The sequence below is a fragment of the Ornithorhynchus anatinus genome, chromosome 1 (genome assembly GCF_004115215.2).
Source record: "Ornithorhynchus anatinus isolate Pmale09 chromosome 1, mOrnAna1.pri.v4, whole genome shotgun sequence".
NCBI classification, from domain to species: domain Eukaryota; kingdom Metazoa; phylum Chordata; class Mammalia; order Monotremata; family Ornithorhynchidae; genus Ornithorhynchus; species Ornithorhynchus anatinus.
Genome location: NC_041728.1, coordinates 114,451,928 through 114,478,565, shown reverse-complemented (window position 1 = coordinate 114,478,565; position 26,638 = coordinate 114,451,928). Strand labels below are relative to the sequence as shown.

Genomic DNA, 26,638 nt, shown 5'->3' with positions numbered 1-26,638 from the left:
TGGAAATCCTTATGTTGGATTCGCTGCCTGTCGCTGCCAACTCCATAGATCCCAGAGTGAGGGGGTCTGGGGCTCTATGAAGCACAGGGATGTCTGTTGCCATTTGACAGTAAGGCACTTCTGCAGAACAGATTGAACAGCCTTCCTGTGGACACAAAATGTTAATGCCCACCAGAGAGGAAGGGAGGGGATCTTGGTGGACTTTGACATATTCTGGACTTGGAGAGGAAGAGGAAGGGAGAAGAGGTGACAATAAAGGATCCAGAAGAAGCCAGCCCATATCAGCTTCATGCCTTCGGAAATCTCTGGGAAGGGAAGACCCAGTTGTTATAATATTATTTTCTCCTTGTGAACACGAATGTATCCCAACAGGGAAAATAATCAGGCAAATCTATTCACAGCACCCTTCTTGGCTCTTAGCAAGAGCTTGCGCCCTCCAACAAAAAGCAGAACAAATGAAATGAAAAGGCAGTTAGAGTAGGCACTGATGAATCCGAAATAGTTTGACTGTGTTTTCCATTCTCTCCTAGGAATTAGAACTGCATCAGTGATGCAGTACAGCAAAGAGTTGCTAAATAGCCTTTTTCTGTCCAACTTCGCTCATTCCAGACAACTAGAAAACCCAGTCTGAAGGGAAGCAGCTTCAGAGTTCCGTGCTCTGAAATGTGCTAGTGAGTTGGCCACCGAGGTGGTTGTTCTTGGGGTTGGGCCAATGTGAGAGGGGCAGCCAGCATTCCAACCTCCCTAACCACCTCACCAGGTGCAAGTTTCGGGAAGCGACTGTATGTATTGTATCTCCACCTTCACACATGGAACGATACGGGCAACTGCTGGTAGGTCGCCCTGGTGGCTGGATGCCGAGGTGGACCCACCCAGATGGAATTTAGGAACCTGTCCAGGGGCTATGGGATTAGTTGTACGTGTCCAGCTCTTTGCTTGACCAGTTTGCAGTAAGCGGTCCATCCCTCTCTGTCATGGGGAGACAAAGAGGAGGGGCTCTCTATGAATCATTTGTTCTCCATTTGTCCCCCTATCCCTCTCTCTAGTATTCCCTTACCATAAAGATTCCAGCCTTCCACTGATCCTGAGAAATGCCTAGCACTCTACTCATCCATCCACACACGTACACATTAGGGTCGTGGTGAAGACACCAACAACCCCACCTGTTTTCTCTTGCGCTACACAACTTGGGGCACAGCCACTGATCATGCCCTGGCACAGTAGGGGGACAGAAAAGAGGCTCAGATAAGACCCCTTTGGGAAGAAGACTAAGTCTGATCATTGCTCCTGTGCATGATCCCCTGGGGTGTAGGCTAACCTTATCCTCACCCCAGAGTCTGCAAAAGACAAGGCTTAACCCTATCCCCATCCCAGACTCTGCAAAAGCCAACCAGGAAGCTTTGGTTCCTCTCAATATGCTCGACTGTCATCTAAAGATACTTACTTCCCAGCTGCATATACCTCTGCAGTATCAAAGAGATTCACTCCGCTCTCATAGGCGATTGTCATCAGTTGTTCCGCAACCTTCAAGTAACAAAGACACTAATCAGAGGAAGAAACTTGAGCCATGCTTCCTCCTTCAAAATTCTCCATTGTAAATTCTGCTGTGGATTTTCAGAACTTTGAGATTTCACTGACGCCTCACTCTAACAGTCTTAATTAGGGGAAATAGAGGTGGAACAACTCTTTCTTATCCAGTGGAGTAGAGGATCAACACCACGGCTTCTCTGGGTGTTTTTGAAGTCACTGAAGCTACTTAAGCTCAGCTCTCTTTCAAACTTTTAAATGCAGAGAGTGGGTAGTTCTAAGTGAAAACCTAATGAGTTACTCAGATTTTCCATTTCTAAGAACTCTTCGAGGATTTCAGAAACAAGATTCCCCTAGGGGCCAACGGGTGGGGGGGGGGGGAGTTGTGTGTGTGTGTGTGGCTATACACTTGTTTTCTTTTTTCTGCAAGACACTAATTTTTACTTCATTTGTGGTGAAATCCAGATCATCGTTGCTATTTACAATAGTTTCTCAGCAGATGCCATGTAGCGTGCGTGTTCAGTTGCTTTGCCAGAAGGGAGCATTTGCTGCAGAGATGAACTCCCTGCTGCCGGTCAGTTCTTTCCCCAGTAGGGGCCGGGACTGTGGCCCTAGGCTGCCTGGGTTTTGGGGACGGCTCATATCAGACAAAGGCTCTAGAGAGGATCCGGGTATCGAGCGGCACCGGGAGAGAGAGGAGGGCATCTTTTCAGGGTCTGCTTCTGGGGCAAGGATCCTGGGGGCAGTTCTGCCGCAGCCTTGGGGTGGGGGTCGGATCGGCCTCTAGCGACCACTCAGATGGTCTGAAGAGGTTTCTTGTGGGACAGTGCCTGCTGTTTAGCTTGGCTGCAGTCCTGGGCATGCTGTGCTCACTGGAATGGGGCAAAGCCATGACAGAGAAGAAAGCCCTGGGGAGAGAAGCCAGGTGAGCTGACCCCGGCTGATTCCACGTTCCTACAGGAAGTCAGTCAGTCAGTCAATCAATCATAGTTATTTAGGGCTTATTGTTTGCTGAGCACTGTACTCAGCACTTGGGAGAGTACACTATAACAATAAACAGATACATTCCCTCCTCACAATGAGCTTACAGTCTAGAAGGGGAGATGGACATTAATATAAGTAAATTAATAAATTACAGGTATGTACATAAGTGCTATGGGAGGTGAATAAAGGGAGCAAATCTGGGAGATGCAGAAGGGAGAGGGAGAAGAGGAAAGGAGGGTTTAGTTAGGGAAAGCCTCTTGGAGGAGATGTGCCTTCAAAAAAGCTCTGAAGGGGGGGTGGAGGAGAGTAACTGCCCGTCAGATATGAGGAGGAGGGCATTATAGGTCAGAGATGGGATGTGGGCAAGAGGTTGGCAGCGAGACAGACAGGATTGAGGTACAGTGAGAAGGTTAGCAATAGAATAGTGAAGTGTGTGGCCTGGGTTATAGTAGGAGAGTAACTAGGTGAGGTAGGAGGGAGCAAGATGATTTAGACATCTCACGAAACCCATCCTCTCACCTCACCATCATTTCCAGTCTCCTGGACCCTTTTAAACCCATTCGGCACCAGACCCTGGATTATTATTCATGCCCACAAGATTTAGTAGTCTGGATTCCACCAGGGGACTCGGGTTTTGGCAGCTTTCCATAATGTCCAAGATCTGAGCCTCTGGGAAGACAGTTTTCTATGTGGTTAGCAAAGCATTTGCCCTTTCCCCCTAGTGGTGGGGTGCCAGAGGGAGGTGAAGGGGAGGAAGGATGGGGAGGGGCATATCCTGTTCCTTCTCTTTCTCAAGAAGAGGAAGGATGGGATGGGGCATAGTCTGCTTTTTCTCTTCCTCTCCTGAAATATCCCGTCTTCCACCTGTAGGGCTGCACTGGCAGAACAGGAGGGGTTCTCAAACCTCACACTGGCTCCTGATCTGAGTTGGCAGAGGGGCCCCCAGTCAGGATCTAGTATTCATTAAGAACAACAGGCCAACTGGTTTGCCAGTCAGCTCTTCTAGTTCTTCCGTCTCTGATTGCCCATGAGGCTCTTGTTGTTGAGTCCCTCCGTCTCACACTCTGCCAGGCTGGACTCCCTCAACTGTTCTCATAACTGCCTGCTGGCCTCTGACTGTCTTCTTTTAACTTAGATCCACATTGTCTGCCCACCTGCCCTCCCTAGGGTTGACAAAGAGGTGTGAAGTTGGATCAAAAAAACCGTAAATGGCAGCTGTTGGCTTGGCAGCTTGGGGAGATTGGTCTGTTTGGTTTGGACCAGGAATCAGAAGCAGCAAGTTTCATTCTTTTCTCTCATTAAATTCCCAGGTGGCCATAGAGAATCACTCATCTGGCTCAGCCTCAGTTTCCCTAATTGTAGGGTTCCACCACCATGTCCCCACCCTCCCTCACAGGGAGACAGGAAGAACAATTAGAATTTGTGAAGCCTCTTGAGCTCTTTAAAGAGAAGTGGTCTCAGAGTGTTGTGAATTGTACCACTTATTATCTAGAAGGAGAATATAACCACTCACTAAAAATGCCATTTTAATTATTTTCTAAAGGCTCAGCCTAACGGTATCTAGTGAACAATTATAGGAGATCAAAATGAACATTACTTTTTCTGTTTCCAATATCCTTAGCTGAATGTTCCAGAATAATTCTGAAACCAGGCACGTGGCCGGTCAAACGGTGGGAGGCAGGAGAGGTGGAATGGGTGGGTGGGTAGTGAAGGCAGCCCCAGGAAAGCTTAATGGAGGGCTGCTCCAAAGGACTGTGAGGACGTGAGGAGGAGTGTGCTCCTCTTCTCTTATCCTCCTTGCTCCGTTTTATTTAATGGTATTTGTTAAGCACTTATTATGTGCCAAACATTGTTCTAAGCACTGGGGCAGATACAAATCAATCAGGTTGGACACAGTCCCTGTTCCACATGGGGTTTACAGTCTGAGAGAGAACTGGTATTGAATCCACATTTTACATTGAGGAAACTGAGGCACCAAGAAGTGAAGTGACTTGCCTCAGGTCACACAGTAGGCAAAAGGTAGAGTCAGGATTAGAACCCAGGTGCTCTGACTCTCAAGTCCATGCTCTTTCCAGTAGTCCATGCTAATTCCCAGTTGGGGAGAGATCAAGCTGCTTGGATCTGATGGGATACGAGGAACTAACTGAAGGTTTGCTTCTACTACTTGGGTCTTTTCCTAGCTAGATCAGAGTCCTGTTCTGTTTGTGGCTTCTCCTCCAGACCCCTCCAGGTGATGCACCTCCATGACTCTAGGCAGGGAGGATGTAGATAGGTGAGAAATTTTTATGCAGTCCAGGGACTTTCTGATAACCTGCAAACAACTTTGCTGCAGTCATAGAGTAGATGTGGAGTGGAACTCTACTGAGCTATGCTCTAATTTATTGCCATATTTCCCTCTTCACTTCTCTTTAGAAATCAAGCACTCGACATCACTGCCTTTGCCATTGAATTGGAAGTGGGGCTGCTGAAGGATGACTCATGTCTGTGAAATTCAAAAATGCTTAGTTAAAAAAGAGAAGAAAATAGAGAAAGAATAACCCAATATTCTCCAGGGGCTAGTAGTGATTAAACATTATCACGAATACCCAAGATTCACATTTGAATGTGTCAAAACCAAGGATAATTTCATTTGTTTCATCGTGATTTCTTGTGTCAGAAATCACTAGGAGCTCATTAAAAGATAGGACTCTCGCGATTTCTGACTGTAGCACTCTTCATAAATTATACATAAAAATCTCCAAACTTCAGCACGGTTGTCAGTGCCCAAGACTGAATCCCTGGAATATGTTATTTCTGCAACTTTGTGAAATGTCAAAGAGAAGGGTAGTCTAACGCTGAAAAATTAATGAAAGTTTTCTCACCATCCTTGGTTCCATCTGAGTCAGTTTCCCGTTTATTAAAAACCTTTTCAGATTTCGGAATCCCGGCACCAGAAAAATCATACCTGACTGAAGCTTAATGGACATTTAATACCCAACAGATTATTCTTCTGATTTATCTCATGAAAGAAAAGCAGAATCGACTTACCTCCTCTGAAATTTGACCTCCAAATGTAACCCATGTCCCTAGAAAAGAAGTTAATTGTATGTTAATTTTCAAACCATTTTTTGCCCTCCTGCTTGCACAGTGTAACGGGAAAATGTAGTCTCCTCAAACAATGTTTGGATGATGTTGACCTTGTGATTGATAGTGACTGTTATGCTCAGCTCAGAGTCCAGAGCCCTACAACCCATACTTGTTCCCTTTGATTGGATAATGAGGCACCAAGCCTATAAAAGGAATCAAGAACCCAACCTGCTCCTGGTCTCATCATGTTTGTCCCATCTTGTTGTTCCTCCCTTGACCCTTACTGAGAGCTCCATTCTCATTTCTCCCTTCAATGAAAACTCTGCCATGGCATCAAAGTTCAGGCTTAGGGCATATAAAGGATTTGGTGGTTGGCACTGAGTGGTCTAGGGTGGCAGAGCTGCACACTTCTCTTCATGAGGGTCTAGGGAGGAAGAAGAGTTGAGGGAAGCAGGGGGATGGTGGCTTCACCAGGGCAAAATAGCTAGTGGGAGGCATTAATTTTCAGAGAAAAATCTAGAAATACAAGGGGCTGTGGATGTGCTGGAAGGAGGGGCCCCAAGGGGCAGGGGAAATCACTGAGGTGATGTGACTAGCAGCCTGATATCGTGGATAGAGCACAGGCCTGGGAGTCAGAAGGTCATGGGTTCTAGTCCCGGCTTCACCACTTGTCTGCTGTGTGACGTTGGGGGAGTCACTTCATTTCTCCGTGCCTCAGTTAACTCAGTAAATTGGGGATTAAGACTATGAACCCCACATAGGACATGGACTGCATCCAACCTGATTTGCCTGTATCCAGCGCTTGAGTATAGTGTTGGCACCTAGTAAGCACTTAACAAATACCAATATTACTATTATTAGATATGGTGACAGTGGCTGAGTCCCTAAGTACCCATATGTGGTCCCCGGGAAGTTGAGGGACCAGGGCCCTGGTCAGCAGAGCCTTGAATCTTCAATCTATGATCGGGGCATGGTGGGGCCCAAGGTGGTGTCCACAGTGTCAGGCCACAACCATTGCGTTCCAGGGGTCTCTTTGGCCATGTGGACACACTTAAAGGGGGGTCTGCAGGGAACACACATCTCCTCACTCCTCAAAATCCTCCTATGGTTGATCCATCCTCACTGCATCAAGTAGCAACTCCTATCGGCTCTCAGGCACTTGATTGGCTCCCTCCTCCTTGCCTTTCCTCATTCCTCCCCCCTTTCTTGTCAAGACAAGCCACGTCGCTGGGCCTCGCTTTCATCTCTCGCCATTAATCTCTTTCTCAAGCCGTTCCTTCTCCACTTATCTCCTGACCTGACCACTGCTTCAGCCTCCTCACTGCTGAACAGCTGAGCCATGTGCATCTTTGACCCTCCCACCAGGACCTAGGGGCTCATTGCCTGTGCCCGGCATGCTGTTGGTGCCAGCTACACTGCATGTGTAACCTTGGGCAAGTCACTTAACTTCTCTGTGCCTCAGTTCTCTTACCTGTAAAATGGGGATTAAGACTGTGAGCCCCATGTGGGACAACCTGATTACCGTATATCTACCCCACTGCTTAGAACAGTGCTTCGCACATAGTAAGCGCTTAACAAAATACCATCATTATTGTTATTATTATTATTCCCGTGATCAGGGCCCAGCTCCCCTCTGCACCATCAAGGAGATCCCATCCCATCCTGCTTTCTACCACCCCAGTGGGAAAGAGAAGAGCACCCACAGCATGAGGGCTCCTTAAAATCTCAAGAAAACTAGTGGCTGTGATAGCTGACACTGTGGCTACCCTTTGTGGACTATAAGCTCGCTATGGGTAGGGAATGTGTCTGTTTATTGTTATTTTGGATGTTCCCAAGTGCTTAGAACAGTGTTCAGCATACAGTAAGTGCTCAATAAATACGATTGATTGACTGTGGCTTCAAGTATAAGATGCGCTCTGTTCCTCCAGGCACAGCTCCCTACTGACTTTGGGTTGTTTTTTTTTTGTGTGTGTGTATTGTGTATTTGACCTATTTTTTAGGTTGCTTTAATGTTCTACTGTTACACTCTTCCCAACGAATCCTGCCCCATTTGGTCTCCGTACCCAAGCTACCTTCTCCTGATGCACAAATCGATGCATTCAACACCGCTCTTTTCATTGCACTCAACTCCCTCGCTCCCCTGCCCCTCCATCAGTGTCATACCACTAACCCGCAATGCTGGATCGCCTCCACAGTCTGCTTCCTATGCTTCCTCCATTCCTGGGCTTGAGCTGCAGAGCGCTGTTGGCGGAAACCCAGATATCTCTCTGACATTGTCCGCCTTCAATTCAGCCCTCTCCACTACCTGATAATATTTCTCCTTCTTAATTCACTCCCATACCCACTGCTGCCACCAGATTTCCAGACATTTAACTCCTTCTTCAAACCTCTTGGCCCCCACCCCCACCCTTTCTTTCCCCTAATGACCTGGCCAAATACTTCATCAACAAAATTGAAAATATTAGGTGTGATCTACCCATCTCATCCACCCTCATTGACTCCTCCTATATTCCCTGCAGTAACTCAAGATGAGATCTCTCCCCTTCTCTCTAAATCTACCTCCTCCATCTGTGCTTCCAACCCCGTCCCTTCATACCTTTTTAAAACAATCCTCCCTTCCCCTCTTCCCTCACTGACTGCCATCTTCAACACTTCATTTTCCAACAGCTTCTTCCCCACTGCTTTCAAACATGCTTACATATCCCCTATCCTAAAAACAAACCTCCCCATCTCCCTCCTAACATCTCTCTCCAAACATTTTGAAATAATTGTTTACACCCCGCTGTCTCCACTTCCTCTTCTCCAGTTTCTGTCCACATTCCTTCCAATCTGGCTTCTACTCCCTTCTCTCCATAGAAACAGCCCTTTCTATGGTAACTAATGACCTTCTCACTAAATCTGGTGGTCTCTATCCAAATCCTCCTAGATCTCTCAGCAATTTACAAACCCCCTTCTCCTAGAAACTTTATCCAACCTTGGCTTCACTGACATTGTCCACTCTTGGTTCTCCTCCTATCTCTCTGACCGTTCATTCCCAGTCTCCACTGCGGGTTCCTCCTCTGCCTCCCACCCCCTAACTGTGGGTGTCCCTCAGGGTGCAGTTCTGGGTCCCCTTCTATTCTCCATCTACGCCTACTCCCTTGGACAACTCATTCTCTCCCATGGCTACAAATACCACTGCAGTGCAGATGATTCCCAAATCTACATTTCCAGGCTTGATCTTTCTCCCTCTCTGCAGTCTCACATTTTCTCCTGCCTTTAAGACATCTCTACTTGGATGTCTTCCCGTCACCTCAAGCTTAACATGGCCAAAACAGAACTCCTTATCTTCCCACCCAAACCCTGTCCTCCCAATGACTTTCCCAACACTGGAGATAGCACCATGATCCCACTTGCCTCACAAGCCCATATCCTTGCCTCGTCTCTCTCATTCAACCCACATATTCGATCTATTACTAAATGCTGTCAGTTCAACCTTCACATCGCTAAAAATCTGCCTTTTCCTCTCCATCCAAACTGCAACCATGTGAAACCAAGCACTTATCTTATCCCTTTCTGATTACAGTATCAGCCCCCTTGCTGACCTCCCTGTCTTCTGTCTTTCCCCACTCCAGTCTATACTTGTCTCTGCTGGCCAGATCATTTTTCTACAAAAAAGTTTTCTACATATTTCCCCACTCCTCAAGAACCTCCAGTGGTTGACCATCCACCTCCACATCAAACAGAGTCTCGTTACCAATGGCACCCAATCACCTCGCTTCTTCCTACCTCACCTCACTACTCACTTACTACAACCCAATCTACACACTTCATTCCTTTAATGTTAACCTAATCACTGTACCTTGATCTCATCTGTCTTGCTGCCGACTTCTTGCCCATGTCCTGCCTCTGACCTGGAACACCCTCCCTCTTCCTATCAGACAATTACTCTCCCCACCTTCAAAGCCTTATTAAAGGTATATCTCTTCCAAGATATCTTCCCTGACTAAGCCCTCATATCCTTTTCTTCCACTTCCTTCTACATGACCCTGACTTGCTCCATTTATTCATGCCCCTTCCTGGCCCCGCAGCACTTATGTACATATCCATAATTTATTTATTTATATTAATGCCCATCTGCCCCTCTGGACTGTAAGCTTGCTGTGGGCAGGGAATGTGTCTGTTATATTGTTGCATTGTAGTCTTCCCACTGCTTAATACAGTGTACTGCACACAGTAAGGGCTCAATAAATATGACTGAATGATTGAAAACTACCAGACAGTCATATTTATTGAGTACTTACTGGGTGCAGAGCACTCTACTAAGCACTTGGGAGAATACAATATAACACTGTTTGATTGATTGATGTAGGAATTTTACTGGGAATCCTGTGTTTAGAAAGTAGCTGGGAGCATCTCAATCAATCAACCAGTTTTATTTACTGAAGTCTTCTATATGCGGAACAATGAACTAAGTATTTGTAAGAGCACAGTATAGGAAGAATCCACACTTCCTGCACATAAGGAGCTTACAGTGTTGCAGGGGAAACAGACATAAAATAATTTTAAGTAGGAGAAAGTCCTCAAATAGTAATAATAATGATGGTATTTGTTAAGTACTTATTGTGTGTCAAGCACTGTTCTAAGCACTGGGGTAAATACAAGGTAATTGGGTTGGACACAGTCCCAGTCCCACATGGGGCTCACAGTCTCAATCCACATTTTACAAATGAGGGTACTGAGACCCAGAGAAGTTAAGTGACTTACCCAAGGTCACAGAGCAGACAAATGGCAGACCTGGGATTAGAACCCGTGGCCTTCTGACTCCCAGGCCAAAGCTCTATCCACTAGACCTTGCTGCTTCTATATGTAAAACAATAGGTAGAAAAGCACACCAGAAGCAGTGAATACAAAAGTGCTAAGATTGTAGTAAGGAGAATGTGACCTGGGGAGAAGAAAAATTCATCAGGGAACACCTCTGAGAATAGGTAGGATAGGGAATGGTTCCATCTCACCACCGACCCTTCACCCTCATCCTGCCTCCAACCTGGAACTCCCTCCCCCTTCAGATCTGGCATATGATTTACTCACCCCACATCTCCAAGCACTTCTTCAGAAGGTCTTCCCCAACTAACCTCTTACTTCCTCTTCTTCTGCTCCCTTCTGCATTGCCCTGCATGTGGATCTGTAACCTTTATTCATCCCAACTTCAGTCATACAGTACTTATCAATTGGTCAATGGTATTTATTGAATTTTTACAATGTGCTGAACACTATAGTAAGTGCTTGGGAGAGTACAGTCCAACAGAGTTGGTAGATATATTCCCTGATGATAATGAGTTTACAGTCTATAGAGGGATAACAGTCCAGAACACATATCCATATTTGTAATTTATTTGTATTAATATCATTCTCCCCATCTAGACTGTAATCTCCTTTTGAACAGGAAACCTGCCTATTAATGTGATATATTGTACTCTCCCTATAAATGCAATTGATTAACTGAAATTGGGGAGAGCTGAATAAAGGATAATCTTTGGATCTCCTCTTTCATCTAAGTACTGGGTTAGAGATCTTGCGTGCTCACAACCAGGGAAGTTTCATTCATTTAAAAGAAGTCAGAGGCAGCCTTCCAGACATTAAGTAATTTGGTGAACAAAAACACTTTTGACAATTTTCTTAATCATTTCTCTGATGCTAATGAGGATGTGCTTCAGGGAAAATAGACATTGTTTACATTTATTTGGCAGTTAAAATTCAAATCTGGACAGCGTTGCTCAGGAGATCACTTCACAAACCAATACTTATTTCCAAATTCTCTCAAGTCTAACGCTTAACGAGCTCTAAGGGGATATGGTGCGTGGGGAAAGACTGCCCATCTTGGTTGGCAGAGACTTTTGATTAAACAACCAGTACACGATTCAACATTCTCAGCCCTTAATATTTGAACCCACACAACACGGCACTGAGAAGTAAGCGGCAAAACGGGAAAAAAGCAGAGCTGCAGGAAATCACCTTTTGTTCTTTGTTACCTAGTTACCATGTCCTAGGAGTACATGTAATTTTTTTTTTGGTGTGTGAAGTCATTCAGAGAGCTCATGTTTATCGTTCAAAGAAATTACTTGCTAAATCTTGCCCTACCCCCACCCCCACCCCCGGGGCCCCAAATGGAGAATGGAAATAGTTTAAATGTAACAATTTTTTTTTTTTACTAAAGTCACTTTCAGGTTAAGAATTGTGTCATCCTGTTAACCAAATCAGGTGAAAACTTGCTTAGAGTTTTAATGTTCCTTTATCAAAACCTGCTGCCGGTAAGTGAAGCTGTTGAAAAACCCTTCACGCAGAAAGGATGCAGGTCCATAAGGGGCAAAGAGTGTTCTGGACTGGGAATGAGCCTTCCAACTCTGTTGTACTCTACTCTCCCAAGTGCTAGTACAGCACTACTGCACACAATATGTGCTCAGTAAATACCATCGATGGAAAGAGTGTACCGTGTGCTCAGAAATAGGGCTTCATTAAAAAGGTGGATAGAGTGCAGGATGAAAGTGGGGAGACTGGCATTCTCATCCTGGCTCTGCCGCTTGCTTATTGTCTGACTTTGGGCAAATCACTTAATTTCTCTGGGCTCCAGTTTCCTCATCTGTAAAGTGAAGATTAAATACCTTCTCTTCAGATTGTGTCCCCCATGTGGGACACAGACTGTATCTAATTGGATTGGATTGTAACTACCCCAGTGCTTAGCACATAGCGAGCACTTAAAATAGCATAATTAGTAGTAGTAATATTTATTAGGTGCTTTTTGTGTGCAGAGCACCGTACTAAGTGCCGGGAAACAGAATATACTCTGTCCTTCAAAGAGCTCACGATCTATGAATGATAATGATGATGATGATAAATAATAAGAAGAATAATTCAGTCATTCATTCAATCATATTTACTGAGTGCTTACTGTGGGCAGAGCACTGTACTAAGCACTTGGAAAGTACAATTCGGCAACAGATAGAGACAATCCCTACCCAACAACGAGCTCACAATAATGATAATGATAAAATGTCCCAGGCCAAAAGAGTCTGCATCTACATAAAAGGGGGCTACTCTTGCCTCAAGTTTCCGCAGTCAATCTAATGCTAGTATGTGGAAGGTACAGTGAGTGCATAATAATAATGATAATAATAATGATGTTATTTATTTGCCAGGCACTGTACTAAGCACTGGGATGGATACAAATGCTGGGATGAATACAAGTAAGTCTCTGTCCCACGAGGGGCTCACAGTCTCAACTGAGGCACTGAGAAGTGAAGTGACTTGCCCAAGGTCACACAGCAGACAAGGGAAGGGTCTGGATTAGAACCCATGACCTTCTGACACCCAGGCCCGTGCTCTATCCACTATGCCATGCAGTGGGATGGGAGCCTGCTCCCTCTTCCCTGGAGTCTTTGTCCTTGACTCTTCCGTCTCTGATCTCTCACCACCTTCCCGCTACTTGGAGCTCACTCCCCTATCCAATAAGTCTGGAGCAGGTTCCAACTGGAAATATGGTCTCAACAGCCCCCAAATCAAGATATTGCTCATGCTCATATATAAAGCGATTGTCTCTAGGGGTAGCAATTCTATCTATTATGGTATTTATTAAATATTTAATAGGTACCAAACACTATGTTAAGCACAGGAGCAGATACAATGCAACAGAATCAGCGTGGGAAGCAGCATTGCCTAGTGGATAGAGTATGATCCAGGGAATCAGAAGGACCTGGGTTCTAATTCTGTCTGCTATGTGACTTTGGGCAAGTCACTTCACTTCGCTGTGCCTCAGATCCCTCATCTGTAACATGGGGATTAAGATGGTGAGCTCCATGTGAGACGTGGACTGTGTCAAACTTGATTGTCTTGTTTCTAAGCCAGTTGTTGCAACAGTGCTTGGCACATAGTAAATGCTTAACAAATCCCTAAAAACACCTTTTGGGTGTTTGTGTGTTCCAAGTCGGGAAATCTAATCCCACATTCCCCCATGGTCCAAGATCATGTTTCATGGTGATTTCCCAACTTGGTTCCCCTTGTTTATATCTTCCTTTACAGATGATGAGATGGAGCCCTGATGTTGGAAATTAGCTCTCTGCCTTCTTTTTGCATCTCCCTGTGTTTCTACTAGCAGCAGTTCTTTTATTTGGGAAGTCAAGCTATCAAGGTAGGAGGCTTTTTCATTTTTGCTTTTGCTTCCAGTTCACTGCTAATGAGCATCTGGCCTGAGTTAACAAAGAAGATAACAACTCCACGGAGTGTGAGGCAGGGGTGGTTTGGCCGGCCAGCTCATCTACTCTGGAGCCTGTGCCTTTTAGGGCAGCATGGAATTAAAAACCCTGAGTTCTAACTGGTCTTTGTCCTTGACTCTTCTGTCTCCGATCTCTCACCACCTTCCTGCTACATGGAGCTCATTCCCCTATCCAATAAGTCTGTCTTTGTGTTTGGTCATGGTTTGAACTGATGCCTAAAGGAGGAAATGAGGCAGAATGTGCTCTATAATTCCCTCCCTTCCCAGGCTGGTAGCCGAAGTTAGAAGTTTTTCTGCCTCTAAAGTAGCAAAACTTAACCACATCTTAATTTTGAGAGCTTGAAGAAAATACACTATGATGCCACGTCACCTAGGTGTAGATCAGCATGATGCAGTGGATAGACCACGGGCCTGAGAGTCAGAAAGCCATGGGTTCTAATCCCAGCTTCACCACTTGTCTGTTGTGTGACCTTAGGGAAGTCACTTCACTTCTCTGGGCCTCAGTTATCTCCTCTGTAAAATGGGGATTGAGGCTGTGAGCCCCACATGGACAGGGACTGGGTCCAACACGATTTGCTTGTATCCACACCAGCACTTAGTAAAGTGCCGGGCATTTAGTAAGCACTTGAATACCATTATTATGATTACTGTGATTATTGTTATGATTAAAAAAGTAAAGCAGAATGAACCTTTACATTGGCACTATGGTGCTGCAAACACATGATGGTTGGACTTGGTGAGTCATGTGGGCAGAGTAAGCTGCCTTTTCCAGCTCCTGGATCTTCCTTCAATCCTTTAAAATCCAGGGTTATGCTGGAGGGAGACCAGAGGTATGCTGCTTCACCTGGCCCTCATCCTACCTTTGGCCTGGAATGGCCTTTCTCCTCACATCTGTCAAACTAGCCCACTTCCACCCTTCAGAGCCCTACTGAGAGCTCACTTCCTCCAGGAGGCCTTCCCAGACTGAATCTCCCTTTTCCTCTGCTGCTCCTCCCCTCCCCATTGCCCCGACTGCTCCGCCCCACAGCACTTGTGTATATATGTATGTATTTATTATTCTATTTTTCTTATTAATGATGTGTATATATCTATCATTCTATTTATTTATATTGATGCTATTCATGCCTGTCTACTTGCTTTGCTTTGTTATGTTGTCTACATCCCTCCTTCTAGACTGTGAACCCACTGTTGGGTAGGGATTGTCTCTATCTGTTGCTAACTTGTATTTTCCAAGTGCTTAGTACAGTGCTCTGCACACAGTAAGTGCTCAATAATTGCAATTTAATGAATGAATATAGATTCAGAGAAGTTGCTTCAGAGAAGCAGTGTGGCCTAATGGAAAGAACACAGATATAGGAGTCAGAGGACTGGGGTTTCAATGCCACCTCTCCCATTTGCCTTCTTTGTGACCTTGGGCAAGTCATTTTAGTTTTCTGTGCATCAGTTTCTTCATCAGATTCAGTCTCCCTCCTACTTGGACTGTGAGCCCCAAGTGGGACCTGATGATTTTCTATCTACCCCGGTGTTTGGCACATAGTAAGCACTTAACAAATACCATAGTTATGATCCACCAAACTACATTCCTCCCTGCCTTTTGAAAAGTCACCTCCTTCTGGAAGCATTCCCTGACCAATCTTGTCCCTGGTCATATGATTCGAATGACCATTTGGCAGTCCTCTAGACTGTAAGCTCACTGTGGGCAGGGAATGTGTCTGTTTATTATTGTATTGTACCCTCCAAGCACTCAGTGCAGTACTCAGCTCATAGTAAGTGCTCAATAAATGCGATGGAATGGATTTATGTGAATCTCTGTTTATTCAATCTGTTTCTTTTGTTTTAGGATACTTTGGTTTTTATCTATCGGATACTCTTATTTGCATGCATATCTGTTTACCTTCATTCATTCATTCAACCACATTTACTGAGCACTTACTATGCGCAGAGCACTGTACTAAGTGCTTGGAAAGTACAATTTGGCAACAAATACAGACAATCCCTACCCAACAGTGGGTTCACAGTCTAGAAGGGGGAGACAGACAACAAAACAAATAGACAGGCATCAATAGCATCAAAATAGATAAGTAGAATCCTAGATATATATAAAATAAATAGAGTAATAAATATGAACAAACATACACAAGTGCTATGGGGAGGGAAAGGGGGTAGAGCAAAGGGAGGGAGTCGGGGCAAGGGGAAGAGAAGGAGGAGCAGAGGGAAAGGGAGGGCTCAATCTGGGAAGGCCTCCTGGAGGAGGTGAGCCCTCAGTAGGACTTTGAAGAAGGGAAGAGAATTAGTTTGGCGGATGTCAGAAGGGAAGGCATTCTAGGTCAGAGGTAGGACGTGGGCCAGGGGTCAACGGTGGGACAGGCAAGAAGGAGGCACAGTGAGGAGGTGAGTGGCAGAGGAGCGAGTGTGCGGGCTGGGTTGTAGTAGGAGAGAAGGGAGGTGAGATAGGAGGGTACCAGGTGATAGAGAACTTTGAAGCCAATAGTGAGGAGTTTTTGCTTCATGTGAAGGTTGATAGGCAACCACTGGAGATTTTTGAGGAGGGGAGTGACATGCCCAGGGCATTTCTACAGAAAGGTAATCCGGGCCGCGGAATGAAATATAGACTGAAGCGGGGAGAGACTGGAGGGTGGGAGATCAGAAAGGAGGCTGATGCAACAAGAAACTGCCAGCTTTCCAAGGAGAGGGACTAAATCTTTTAATCTGTACCATGTTGCATTATCTCCCTGCCTCCCCTTTCTCCCCATTCCTTACTTTATTCTGCCGTCCAGTTGTTGTTGTTTTTTATATTTGTTAAATGCTTACTATGAACCTAGCACTGAGATTGAGATGAGATAATCAGGTTAGACACAGTCCCTGTCCCACTTGGGGCTCACAATCTAAGTAGGAGGGGGTAGGATTTAATCCTCTTTTACAAATGAGGAAACTGGGCACAGAGAAGTTGAGTGACTTGCCCAAGATCACCCAGTTAATGTCTGCTGGAGCCAGGGCTGAAACCCAGGTTCCATGCTCTTTCTATTAGACCACAATGCTTCTAAAAATACATTCAGTCCATGTCTTCCCTCTCCTCAAAAACTTCCAGTGGTTGCCCATCCACCTCTGCATCAAATAGAAACTCCTTATCTTAGGCTATAAAGCACTCAATCAGTTTGCCCACTCCTTCCTTTCCTCATTGATTTCCTACTACAACCCAGACTGCACACTTCGCCACTCTAACATCAATCTACTCACTGTACCTCAATCTTGCTTAGCTCATCGCTGACCCCCTTGCCCATATCCTTCCTCTGACCTACATATATGACAGATCACCATTCATTCAATTATATTTATTGAGCACTTACTGTGTTCAGAGCACTGTACTAAGCACTTGAGAGAGTACAAAATAACAATGAACAGACACATTCCCTGCCCACAACTAGCTTACAAGCTTACAGTCTAGAGGAGAAGGCAGACATTAATATAAATAAATTACAGATATGGACATTAGTACTCACTTTTGAAGGCTTATTAAAATCACTTTGCTTCCAAGAGCAGAGTGACCTAATGGAAAGCTCACAGGCCTGGGAGTTAGAGGAACAGGGTTCTAATACCAGCTCTAAAGCCTCCCTGCTGTGTGACCTTGGGCAAGTAGCTTCACTTCTCTGGGCCTCACTTTCCTCACTGGTAAAATGGGGATTCAATACCTCTTCTGCCACCTACTTAGATGGTGTGGAAGCACAGTGGTCAGAGTCTTGCATTTTTTTTTTCCTTTTCTCTCTACGACCTTCCCCTCTGAGCTGTTTGATTTTAGGACTGCTTTATTGTCTCATAACAAGAAATCCCAGTGGTATGGAGTAAGCCACTCAAAGCAATTAAATTGCATATCCTCCCCTTCTTGACTAGCCTTTCTGTTTTATCAGAGAAATTGGCATATTAAAAGTTAAGGTATGATGGAGCTATTCCTTCTTTGTCTAGACCAGAAACCTCCAATCAATCAGAAGCGGTGGCCTTCCCTAACTAATCCTTCCTTTTCTCTTTTCCCTTCCTCTTCCTCCCTTCGGAGTCACCCTGACTTGCTCCCTTTATTCTTCCCCTCTTCCAGCCCCACAGCACTTATGTACATATCTGTAATTTATTCATTCATGTAAGCTCCTTGAGGGAAGGGAATATGCCTGTTTATTAACTTAATACAGTGTTAGAACAATCAAACCTCAAGACTGGAAGGACTGTGAAAGGTCTTCTAGTCCATCTCCCTGCCTTCAGGCAGGACTGATCCTAATTCACTGTAGTTGTGGAACTCTTTGGATAAGGTGAATCCATAGCCTTACTGGATGAACTGTTCCAGGGCTCAACTACCCTCACTGTTTTCTGGTGTCCATCAGTCAATCACTCCTATTTAGTGAGTGCTTACTGTGTGCGGAGCACTGTATATAGTGCTTGGGAGAGTGCAATATAATAGAATTGGTAGACATGTTAGCCTATGTGGTAATGTGACCAAGGGCAAAAAGCACTGGGCTGGGAATCAGGAGACTCAGGTTCTAATTCCAGCTCTGTCATTGACCTGCTGTGTGACTTTGGGCAAATCACTTCACTTCTCTGGGCCTCAGGTTTCTCATTTGCAAAATGGGGATGATACCGGTTCTTCCCAACTCCTAGATTATGAGGTCAACCGGAGAGGGACTATGGCTGATCTTAGTATCCTTCTTCCCGCATCCTGTCTCTTGCTCTGAACACTTATCAACCAATCTGTTATGTTTATTGATTGCATACTGTGTGCAGAGCATTGTACTTAAAGTCCTTGGGAGAGAATGATAGAGTAAGTAGACATGATCTCTGCTCCAAAGGAGGTACTGTCTTGCAAGAAACGATCTGCTGCCCCCTCTCCTTAGCAGCCTCTGTCCTGGTGGTGAACAGGAAACCTAGGCTTATCGGGCCCTGAGGTGTCACCTTGTGCCCCCTAAATGTCAAGGTGAGGACAGATGGGTTTGGGCCGCCCAGCCTCCTTCTCTAAGAAGGAGCAATCAATCCCAGACCCCATCTGGGCCACTGAACAGTCCAACCCTGGTTGAAGAGAAGCTTTGGGCTCCCCTGAATGAAGCTGCTGTTTGGTTGTATGGGGAGATGGGAAGGGAGGGAGAATGGAGGACTTCCTGATACTTAGAAAAAGTCAAACCTTTTAATAAGATTTTAATTCTGAGAATGGGTTAGCAGAGGAGCCATGTAAAACTAAAACTAAAGATGGCCATCGTGCATGTGCAGAGGTGGGATGTTGGGGTGACTGTGCATGCCAGGTGGCCATCTCGATAAGGTCTGGTATAGGTGTCAACTTGAATATGTCAAAGAGCAGCCATCTCCAGAGGGTCAGAGGCATGACGCTGCCCTGTCATATGCCATTCTCAGACTGCTGCTTACTTCACTTGCCAACTGAAGTCAGTCCTGCTTATGAAAGCAAGCACCCTTCCCAGAGAATCCCATAACACCTCCGCACAAAACAAAAACTTCTCACTCTAGGCTTCAAGACTCTCCATCACCTTGCCCCTTCCTACCTCTCCTCCCTTCTCTCTTTCCACTGCCCACCCCGCCCGCTCCGCTCCTCTGCCGCCCACCTCCTCACCATCCCCCGTTCTCGCCTATCCCGCCGTCGACCCCTGGGCCACGTCCTCCCGTGGTCCTGGAACGCCCTCCCTCCTTACCTCCGCCAAACTCATTCTCTTCCCCTCTTCCAAACCCTACTTAGAGCTCACCTCCTCCAAAAGGCCTTCCCAGACTGAGCTCCCCTTTTCCCTCTGCTCCCTCTACCCCCCCATTCACCTCTCCGCAGCTAAACCCTCTTCTCCTCCCTTTCCCTCTGCTCCTCCCCCTCTCCCGTCCTATCCCCTCAGCACTGTACTCGTCCACTCAACTGTATATATCTTCATTACCCTATTTATTTTGTTACCCTATTTGTTTTGTACATCACCCTGATTCTATTTATTTGCTATTGTTTTAATGAGATGTTCTTCCCCTTGATTCTATTTATTGTCATTGTTCTTGTCTGTCTGTCTTCCCAGATTAGACTGTAAGCCCGTCAAAGGGCAGGGGCAGTCTCTATCTGTTACCGATTTGTACACACCGAGTGCTTAGTACAGTGCTCTGCACATAGTAAGCACTCAATAAATACTACTGAATGATTGAATGAATGCTCGGCACACAGTAGGCACTCAATAAATATGAATGAATTTTAAATACAGGAGCTTGTTGGGGCTCAGATAAAATTCCTAAAGTCACACAGTAACTTGGGGGTGAGGTATCAGTAAAGAGGCTGGGGCTTCTTCCTCTAAATCAATTCTCCATTCACTTGACTAAAAAAGAAGTGTGGCCTAATGGAAAGAGCATGGGCCTGGGATTCAGAAAACCTAGGTTCTAATCCCCACTCTGCAATGTGTCTGCATCAACTCCAGCCCTGAGAATGGTGCTTGACACACAGTAAGCACTTAATAAGTACCATAATAATTATCATGCAGACTCAGAACAGGATGGGAAAGAAAGGTAATCCAAAATAATTGTGAACAGCCTGATTTGTAGAAATATTTTTTTTAAAGTCAAAAAGTGTCTCCACACGTGTTCTGAGTTAAACCTTTCGTTCTTGATGTCTTTGCCTTTCTGCCTCTTTCTCTGATTATATTTTCAAATCAGTCTATAGAGAAGCTGGGTTGACAGGCAGTGTTCTCGGTCTCTCTTTTCTTCTGCCCCAGACTCTTCTCCTGACACTGGATAACCGAGTCCTAAGAGTCCCTGCTCCTATCTGCTTGCCAGCCTGCCTGTCTTCGGCAGTGGTAGTGAAGGTAAAAGGATGAAATACCTTGAATTTGGATAACACATTTAGTTTTCAAAGCCCTTGCTCATTAGTGGTGACATTTCCCCTCAAATCGTCACCATGAGGTACAGAGGAGAGGAGATTTTACATGCGTTTGTTTATCCTAAAATGTCGGGACTGTATTCTTACAAAACCATGTGATAAGGAAAATTCATGGTGTAATACTAACCCATCCTGATGCCACGTACATGTGCATGAATGATTTCTTCCTATCCAGCAGGGTGCTGTATCCAAACAAGCTTGTACTGCCAGTCATGTGGGGATTGTATTTTTGATAAACCCAATGTTATGGAAAACTTGTTTTGCAGTACATAGACCTCAATTGACACTGTGAACATTAGCATAACTCTGTCTTCTGACATTGTATCAAGTCTCGTAGGGGCAAAAGATTCCACGGCAGTACGGGGGTTGGTCTGTCTCTCAGTGGCCTTGTGTGCCAAGGAGCAGATAGGCCCCAGTATGGTGCCACCCCCCACCCAAAACTGAGGTAGGGAGAAGTGGGTGTTACTAGCCCCAGTTTACAGATTAGTAAAATGAGGCCCAAAAAGTTAGGTGAATTGCCTTATTTCACAAAACATGTCAGGGACAGAATGGGAACTGGAAGCCAGGTATACTGAATCCTAGAGCCCCATTCTTTCTACTAGACTATATGCACTGGCTCCCATATTCTGGCACCCTCACGTTCAAAGGACATTGCATCTATCTTTGCCCGTTTCCTCAGGGAAATCCCTTTCTCAGATGGCGTCCTTCTGTAATGCGCAGCACCAGCTGAAGCTCTACCATTAAGGATAAGGATTCTAGGGCATCATGCAACTGACCCTGGAGAAAAGAGCTAGGATCAATCAATTATTATTAATAATAATAATGGTATTTGTTAAGTGGTGTTAATGTACTATGTGACAGGCATTGTACCAGGTGCTGGGGCAGATACTATCAACATCCGGTTAAGCAGTCCCTGTCCCATGTGGGACTCACATTCTCAATCCCCATTTTCCAGATGAAGTAATAATGATAATAATAATGATTATTGTACTTGTTAAGCACTTATTTTGTGCCAAGCACTGTTCTAAACTCTGGGGTAGATTCAAATCAATTAGGGTGGACACAGACGCTGTCCCATATGGGGCTCGCACTCTTAATCCCCATTTTACAGATGAGGTAACTGAGGCCCAGAGAAGTGAAGGGACTTGTCCAAGGTCACAGAGCAGACATGTGGCAGAGCCAGGATTAGAACCCAGGTCCTTCTGACTCCAAGACCCGTGCTCTATCCACTACACCACGCTGCTTCTCAATCAGTCAATGGTATTCACTGAACACTTACTGTGTGCAGAACCCTGTACTAAGGACTCGGGAGAGGACAATCTGGGTTCCGCCTGTACAACTTGCATAATCATTCCATCACTCGCTGTGTGCAAAGTACTATACTAAGTGTTTGGGAGAACATAATAGAGGTAAAAGCCAAAGTCACTGGCCTCTAGGAGCTCACAGTCTCACCGGTGAGTCAGTTACAAAAATATAGTTAGGAGAGAAAGGAGAAAAGACAGAAGGATAAATCATCATTAGTGTTTTTTACTGAGTGCTGACTGTGTGAAGAGCACTGTACTAAGTACTAATAAGTACTAGGAGTTTATAGTCTAGAGGGGGAGAAAGAAGGATAAGTGGATCAGTAAGTGCTTAGAAAGCAGAGCATATAAACCAGCGTGTTCAAAAGTGCTCTGGGTGTCAATGAGTGCATAGGCTGAAGTGATAATTAGGAAGAAGTGACCCAGGGAGAAGAAAATTAATCAGAAAATGCTTTCTGTAGAAGGTGGGCTTTCAGAATGATTTGAAGAAGGAGAGAGAAGGTGGATTTGAAGTGGGAGGGAATTCTAGTTGGGGGAGGGCAGGAGCATAGGGGTAGAGGCAGGAGAAGTGACAACTAACAACAGTGAGGACTAATAGTAAAAAATAATAATAATAATAATTATGGTAGTGTTAAGCACTCACTAGCTGCCAAGAACTGTACTAAGTGCGGGGGTAGATATAAGATAATCAGGTCAGGCACAGTTCCTTTCCTATGTGGGGCTCGCAGCATCAATAGGAGAGAGTAAGATTTAATCCCCATTTTATAGAAGAGGAAATTCATTCAATTGTATTTATTGAGTACTTACTGTGCGCAGAGCACTGTACTAAGCACTGGAAATGGAGGCACAGAGATGTCAAGTGACTTTCCCAAGGTCACAAAGCAGACAAGTGGCAGAGCTGGGATTAGAAACCGGGTTCTCTGACTCCCTGGCCCATTCCACTAGGTCACACTGCTTTTAGAACACCTTAGGAAGGCGATCTGGTTTGCTGAGAAGGCAGACTGAAAAGCAGACAGGTTTAGAAGCAGGGTGACAAATAAGGAAGTTGATATAATAATCTGATCAGGAGTTGGCAAGGGGGTTGAACCAGGATGATAATAATAATGATGGTATTTGCTAAGCGCTTACTATGTGTCAAGCACTGTTCTAAGCACTGGGGTAGAAAAAGGTAAGCAGGTTGTCCCAGATGGGGCTCACAGTCTTAATCCCCATTTTACAGATGAAGTAACTGAGGCACAGAGAAATTAAATGACTTGCCCAAAGTCACCGAGCTGATAAGTGGAGACGCTGGGATTAGAACCCACATCCTCTGACTCCCAAGCCCGTGCTCTTTCCATTAGGCCATTTGAATGGAAATCAAGGGAATGATCTGCTGGGAGGGCAGAATTAACTGCTCAGAGACTCAGTTTCCCACTCGCGCTCAGGTAAGGAGGCTAAATGTATAGTTCCCTTCATCCATGGATGCCAGAGCTCAACATAAGCATTTCCCCTATTGTATTGATTTTACCTACTCGGTAATGGGATCATTTTATTGAATTCTTCTTCCAGAAAGGGCTCATTGGACTAAGAATGAAACATTTTGATGATATTTCTCAGAAAGGAATCAGCGTTTATATTAAGAGGGCTCAGGGAAACAATATGAACATGGCATTTTTCCATATTTTCTGAAAAGGATGGCAAAACTTCCTCTTCTTTCACATCTGAAGATGTTTTTTGTGTTGGTTGAATTGGTGACTTGGGTTAATGACATTTCTTTGTGCCAAGAAGACTTTGTGGTTGTTTCAAGAACATCTGGTACCATCTAATTCAGTTTTTCTATGCATCAGTGGGTGATATTTGAAGACAAAAGACCAGTGCTGTAAGGCGTGAGGAAAATGCTAATATGTCATCTGGAAGTAGAGTGACATGAATAAAAAATTTGGCAGGCAGACCCAGACAAAGAAACAATTCACTATTATGCTCCTTACTGTTGTGCATGTGGCATTCTCCCGCATTCAATTATGTTCCTTGAAGACAGAAATTCTATCTTTTACTTCTTTTGAGTGCTCTCCAAGTGCCTAAATCAGAGCTCTGAGCATAGTCAGCCCTTGATAGATGCTACTCATCAATCAATGGTATCTATTGAGCTCTTACTGTGCGCAGAGTACTATACTAAGCACTTGGGAAAGTATGATACAATAAAGTTGGTAGATGCAGTTCCAGTTCATGAGGAACCTATGATCTACAGGACTACTGACTCAGGTATATCCTTGGCCCCAAATTGCCATATTTTGACATAAACATAAGCCCATTCTCAATGCCATATTAGGTCAATCAATCAATCTCCCATGTGCAGAGAACAATGCTAAGCGCTTGGGAGAGTACAAGGTAAGAGTTTGAAGGCACATTTCCTGCCCACAACAGACCACTGCCCATAAGGTTCAGAAATCTGTCTCTGACAATAACAACAAAGGTAATTAGTGGAAGAATAGGAGATTTTTTCTCACTGACATCTTCATGGTTAGGATGGTACCTTCCCAACTCCCTCACTTTTTTTCTACGGATTTATCTAAACCCTTGAGTCTAACCGAACTCCTTATCTTCCAACCCAAACTTTGTCCACCCCAGATTTTTCCATCACTGTAAACAGATTTTTTCCATCCTTCCTGTCTCACAAACCATAACCTTGGAATGATTCTTGACTCATCCCTCTTATTCAACCCACATACTCAGTGTATCCACAAATCTTGTCAGTTCAACCTTCCCTCAATCAACTTTCAATTAGGCAATACTGCTGTCTCTGACAATGAGCCATGTTGGCACCTCCTCCATGTAATTGAATTTACTGAGCACCTATTTGTTGGGAAGCACTATACTAGACATTTGGAAGTACAGAATAACTAAGGTCTACAGAATAACCATGTGACAGGTGCCCTGTCCACAAGCAGTTGATAATCCACTAGGGGAAACAAACATCATTCAGTCAGTCAGTCATATTTATTGAGGGCTTACTGTGTGCAGAGCACTGTACTAAGCACTTGGGAAAGTACAATGCAGAAATAAAGAGAGACAATCCCTGCCCACAATGAGCTCACAGACTAGAGTGTGGGAGACAGACATCAATACAAGTAAACAGACATCACAGTATTTCCTACTAGGGTGGTTAAAAGAAATGATTGAAGACATATATCTATAACTATCTCTGTCTCTATATCTAGATCTGAATATTTACAACCACCTCTATTTAGAGATATTCTCTATCTGTATCTAGATAAATAGTTATATATGTGTCTTCACTATATATCCAGATTTATATCAGCCCGAGAGCTGAACATGAGTATAAATAAGTGATGATGTTGGTATTTGTTAAGCGCTTACTATGTGCCGAGCACTGTTCTAAGCGCTGGGGTAAACACAGGGGAATCAGGTTGTCCCACGTGGGGCTCACAGTCTTAATCCCCATTTTACAGATGAGGGAACTGAGGCACAGAGAAGTGAAGTGACTTGCCCAAAGTCACACAGCTGACAAGTACCTAAGGGCTCCAGCAGCCAGTGGTGGCAACATAAATCCAATGTTGAAAGGGACGGTGGGTTAAGATTTCAAATTGGCCCATCCTGATCAGAAGTGGCACCTGGGCTAACAAGGACCGGGGAGAGCAATGCAATGACTCTGAAGCCAGGGTGGGGATTCAGGGGTTCCTCTGCCTGCACCCCAGAGAATCTGCTTAGAATACCTATGGACAGCTGTGTGATGTCACTGTGTGTCGTTTCATGCACCTGCAGAGTGACATAACATCACAGGAAACGAGAGGGGAGGGCTAACTTTTCTCTGGCTCAGAGTATCTAGAGGTCTCAGCCCTTTCCTGGGCCTACCTCCCACACTCCCAGTTGTGGATCCCTGATCTTGGTTTACAGACTCCAAGTTTTCTGGAAAGGTAGACTACCCCTCTGGTATGAGTTCCACATCTTTCTTTAGGCTTGTAGGGTTGCCTAAATCCTTTCAAGTATTTTAGGCAGATAAAAATATCGCTAATAATAGTGTCAGTATTTGTTAAGTGCTTACTATGTGTCGAGCATTGTTCTAAGCATTGGGGAAGATACAAGGTAATCAGGTTGTCCCATGTGGTGCTCACAGTCTTCATCCCCATTTGACAGATGAGGTAACTGAGGCACAGAGAAATTAAGTGACTTGCCCAAAGTCACACAGCAGACAAGTGGTGGATCTGGGATTAGGACCTACGACCTCTGACTCCCAAGGCCAGGCTTTTGCCATTAAGCCACGCTGCTTCGCAAAGGTACTATACAAAGGTACTGGCAAAGCTATCTGTTTTCTGAGAGACGGACACTGTGGACTACTAGAAAGAGCATGGGCCTGGAAGTCAGGAGATCTAGGTTCTAATCCCGGCTCTGCCACTTGTCTGCTGGGTGCCCTTGGGCAAGTCACTTAATCCCTCTGTGCCTCCGTTTCTTCACCAGTAAAATAAGAATAAAATACCTATTCTCCCTCTCTTTTAGGAGGTGAGCCCAGTAGTGTGGGACAGGGATTGGATCTGATCTGATGGACTTGAATCTACCTCAGAGTTTAATACCTAGTAAACACTTAATGCTATCATCATTTTTAGAGATTTTGTGACTAAAGACGAAGACTTA

The 26,638-nt window shown here is 44.9% G+C and overlaps 1 protein-coding gene across 2 annotated transcripts in view; it reads right to left on the bottom strand.

Moving 5' to 3' along the window:
• KCNAB1 (potassium voltage-gated channel subfamily A member regulatory beta subunit 1) overlaps positions 1–26,638 on the bottom strand; it is a 445,065-nt gene that overhangs the window by 98,221 nt on the left and 320,206 nt on the right. For both annotated transcript variants that reach the window (XM_029070833.2, XM_029070841.2), the window contains exons 3-4: positions 5,539–5,576; positions 1,445–1,524 (exon numbers count right to left, since the gene is read on the bottom strand). In XM_029070833.2, coding sequence (XP_028926666.1) covers positions 1,445–1,524; positions 5,539–5,576 — 118 coding nt within the window. The remainder of the gene's footprint in view (positions 1–1,444; positions 1,525–5,538; positions 5,577–26,638) is intronic.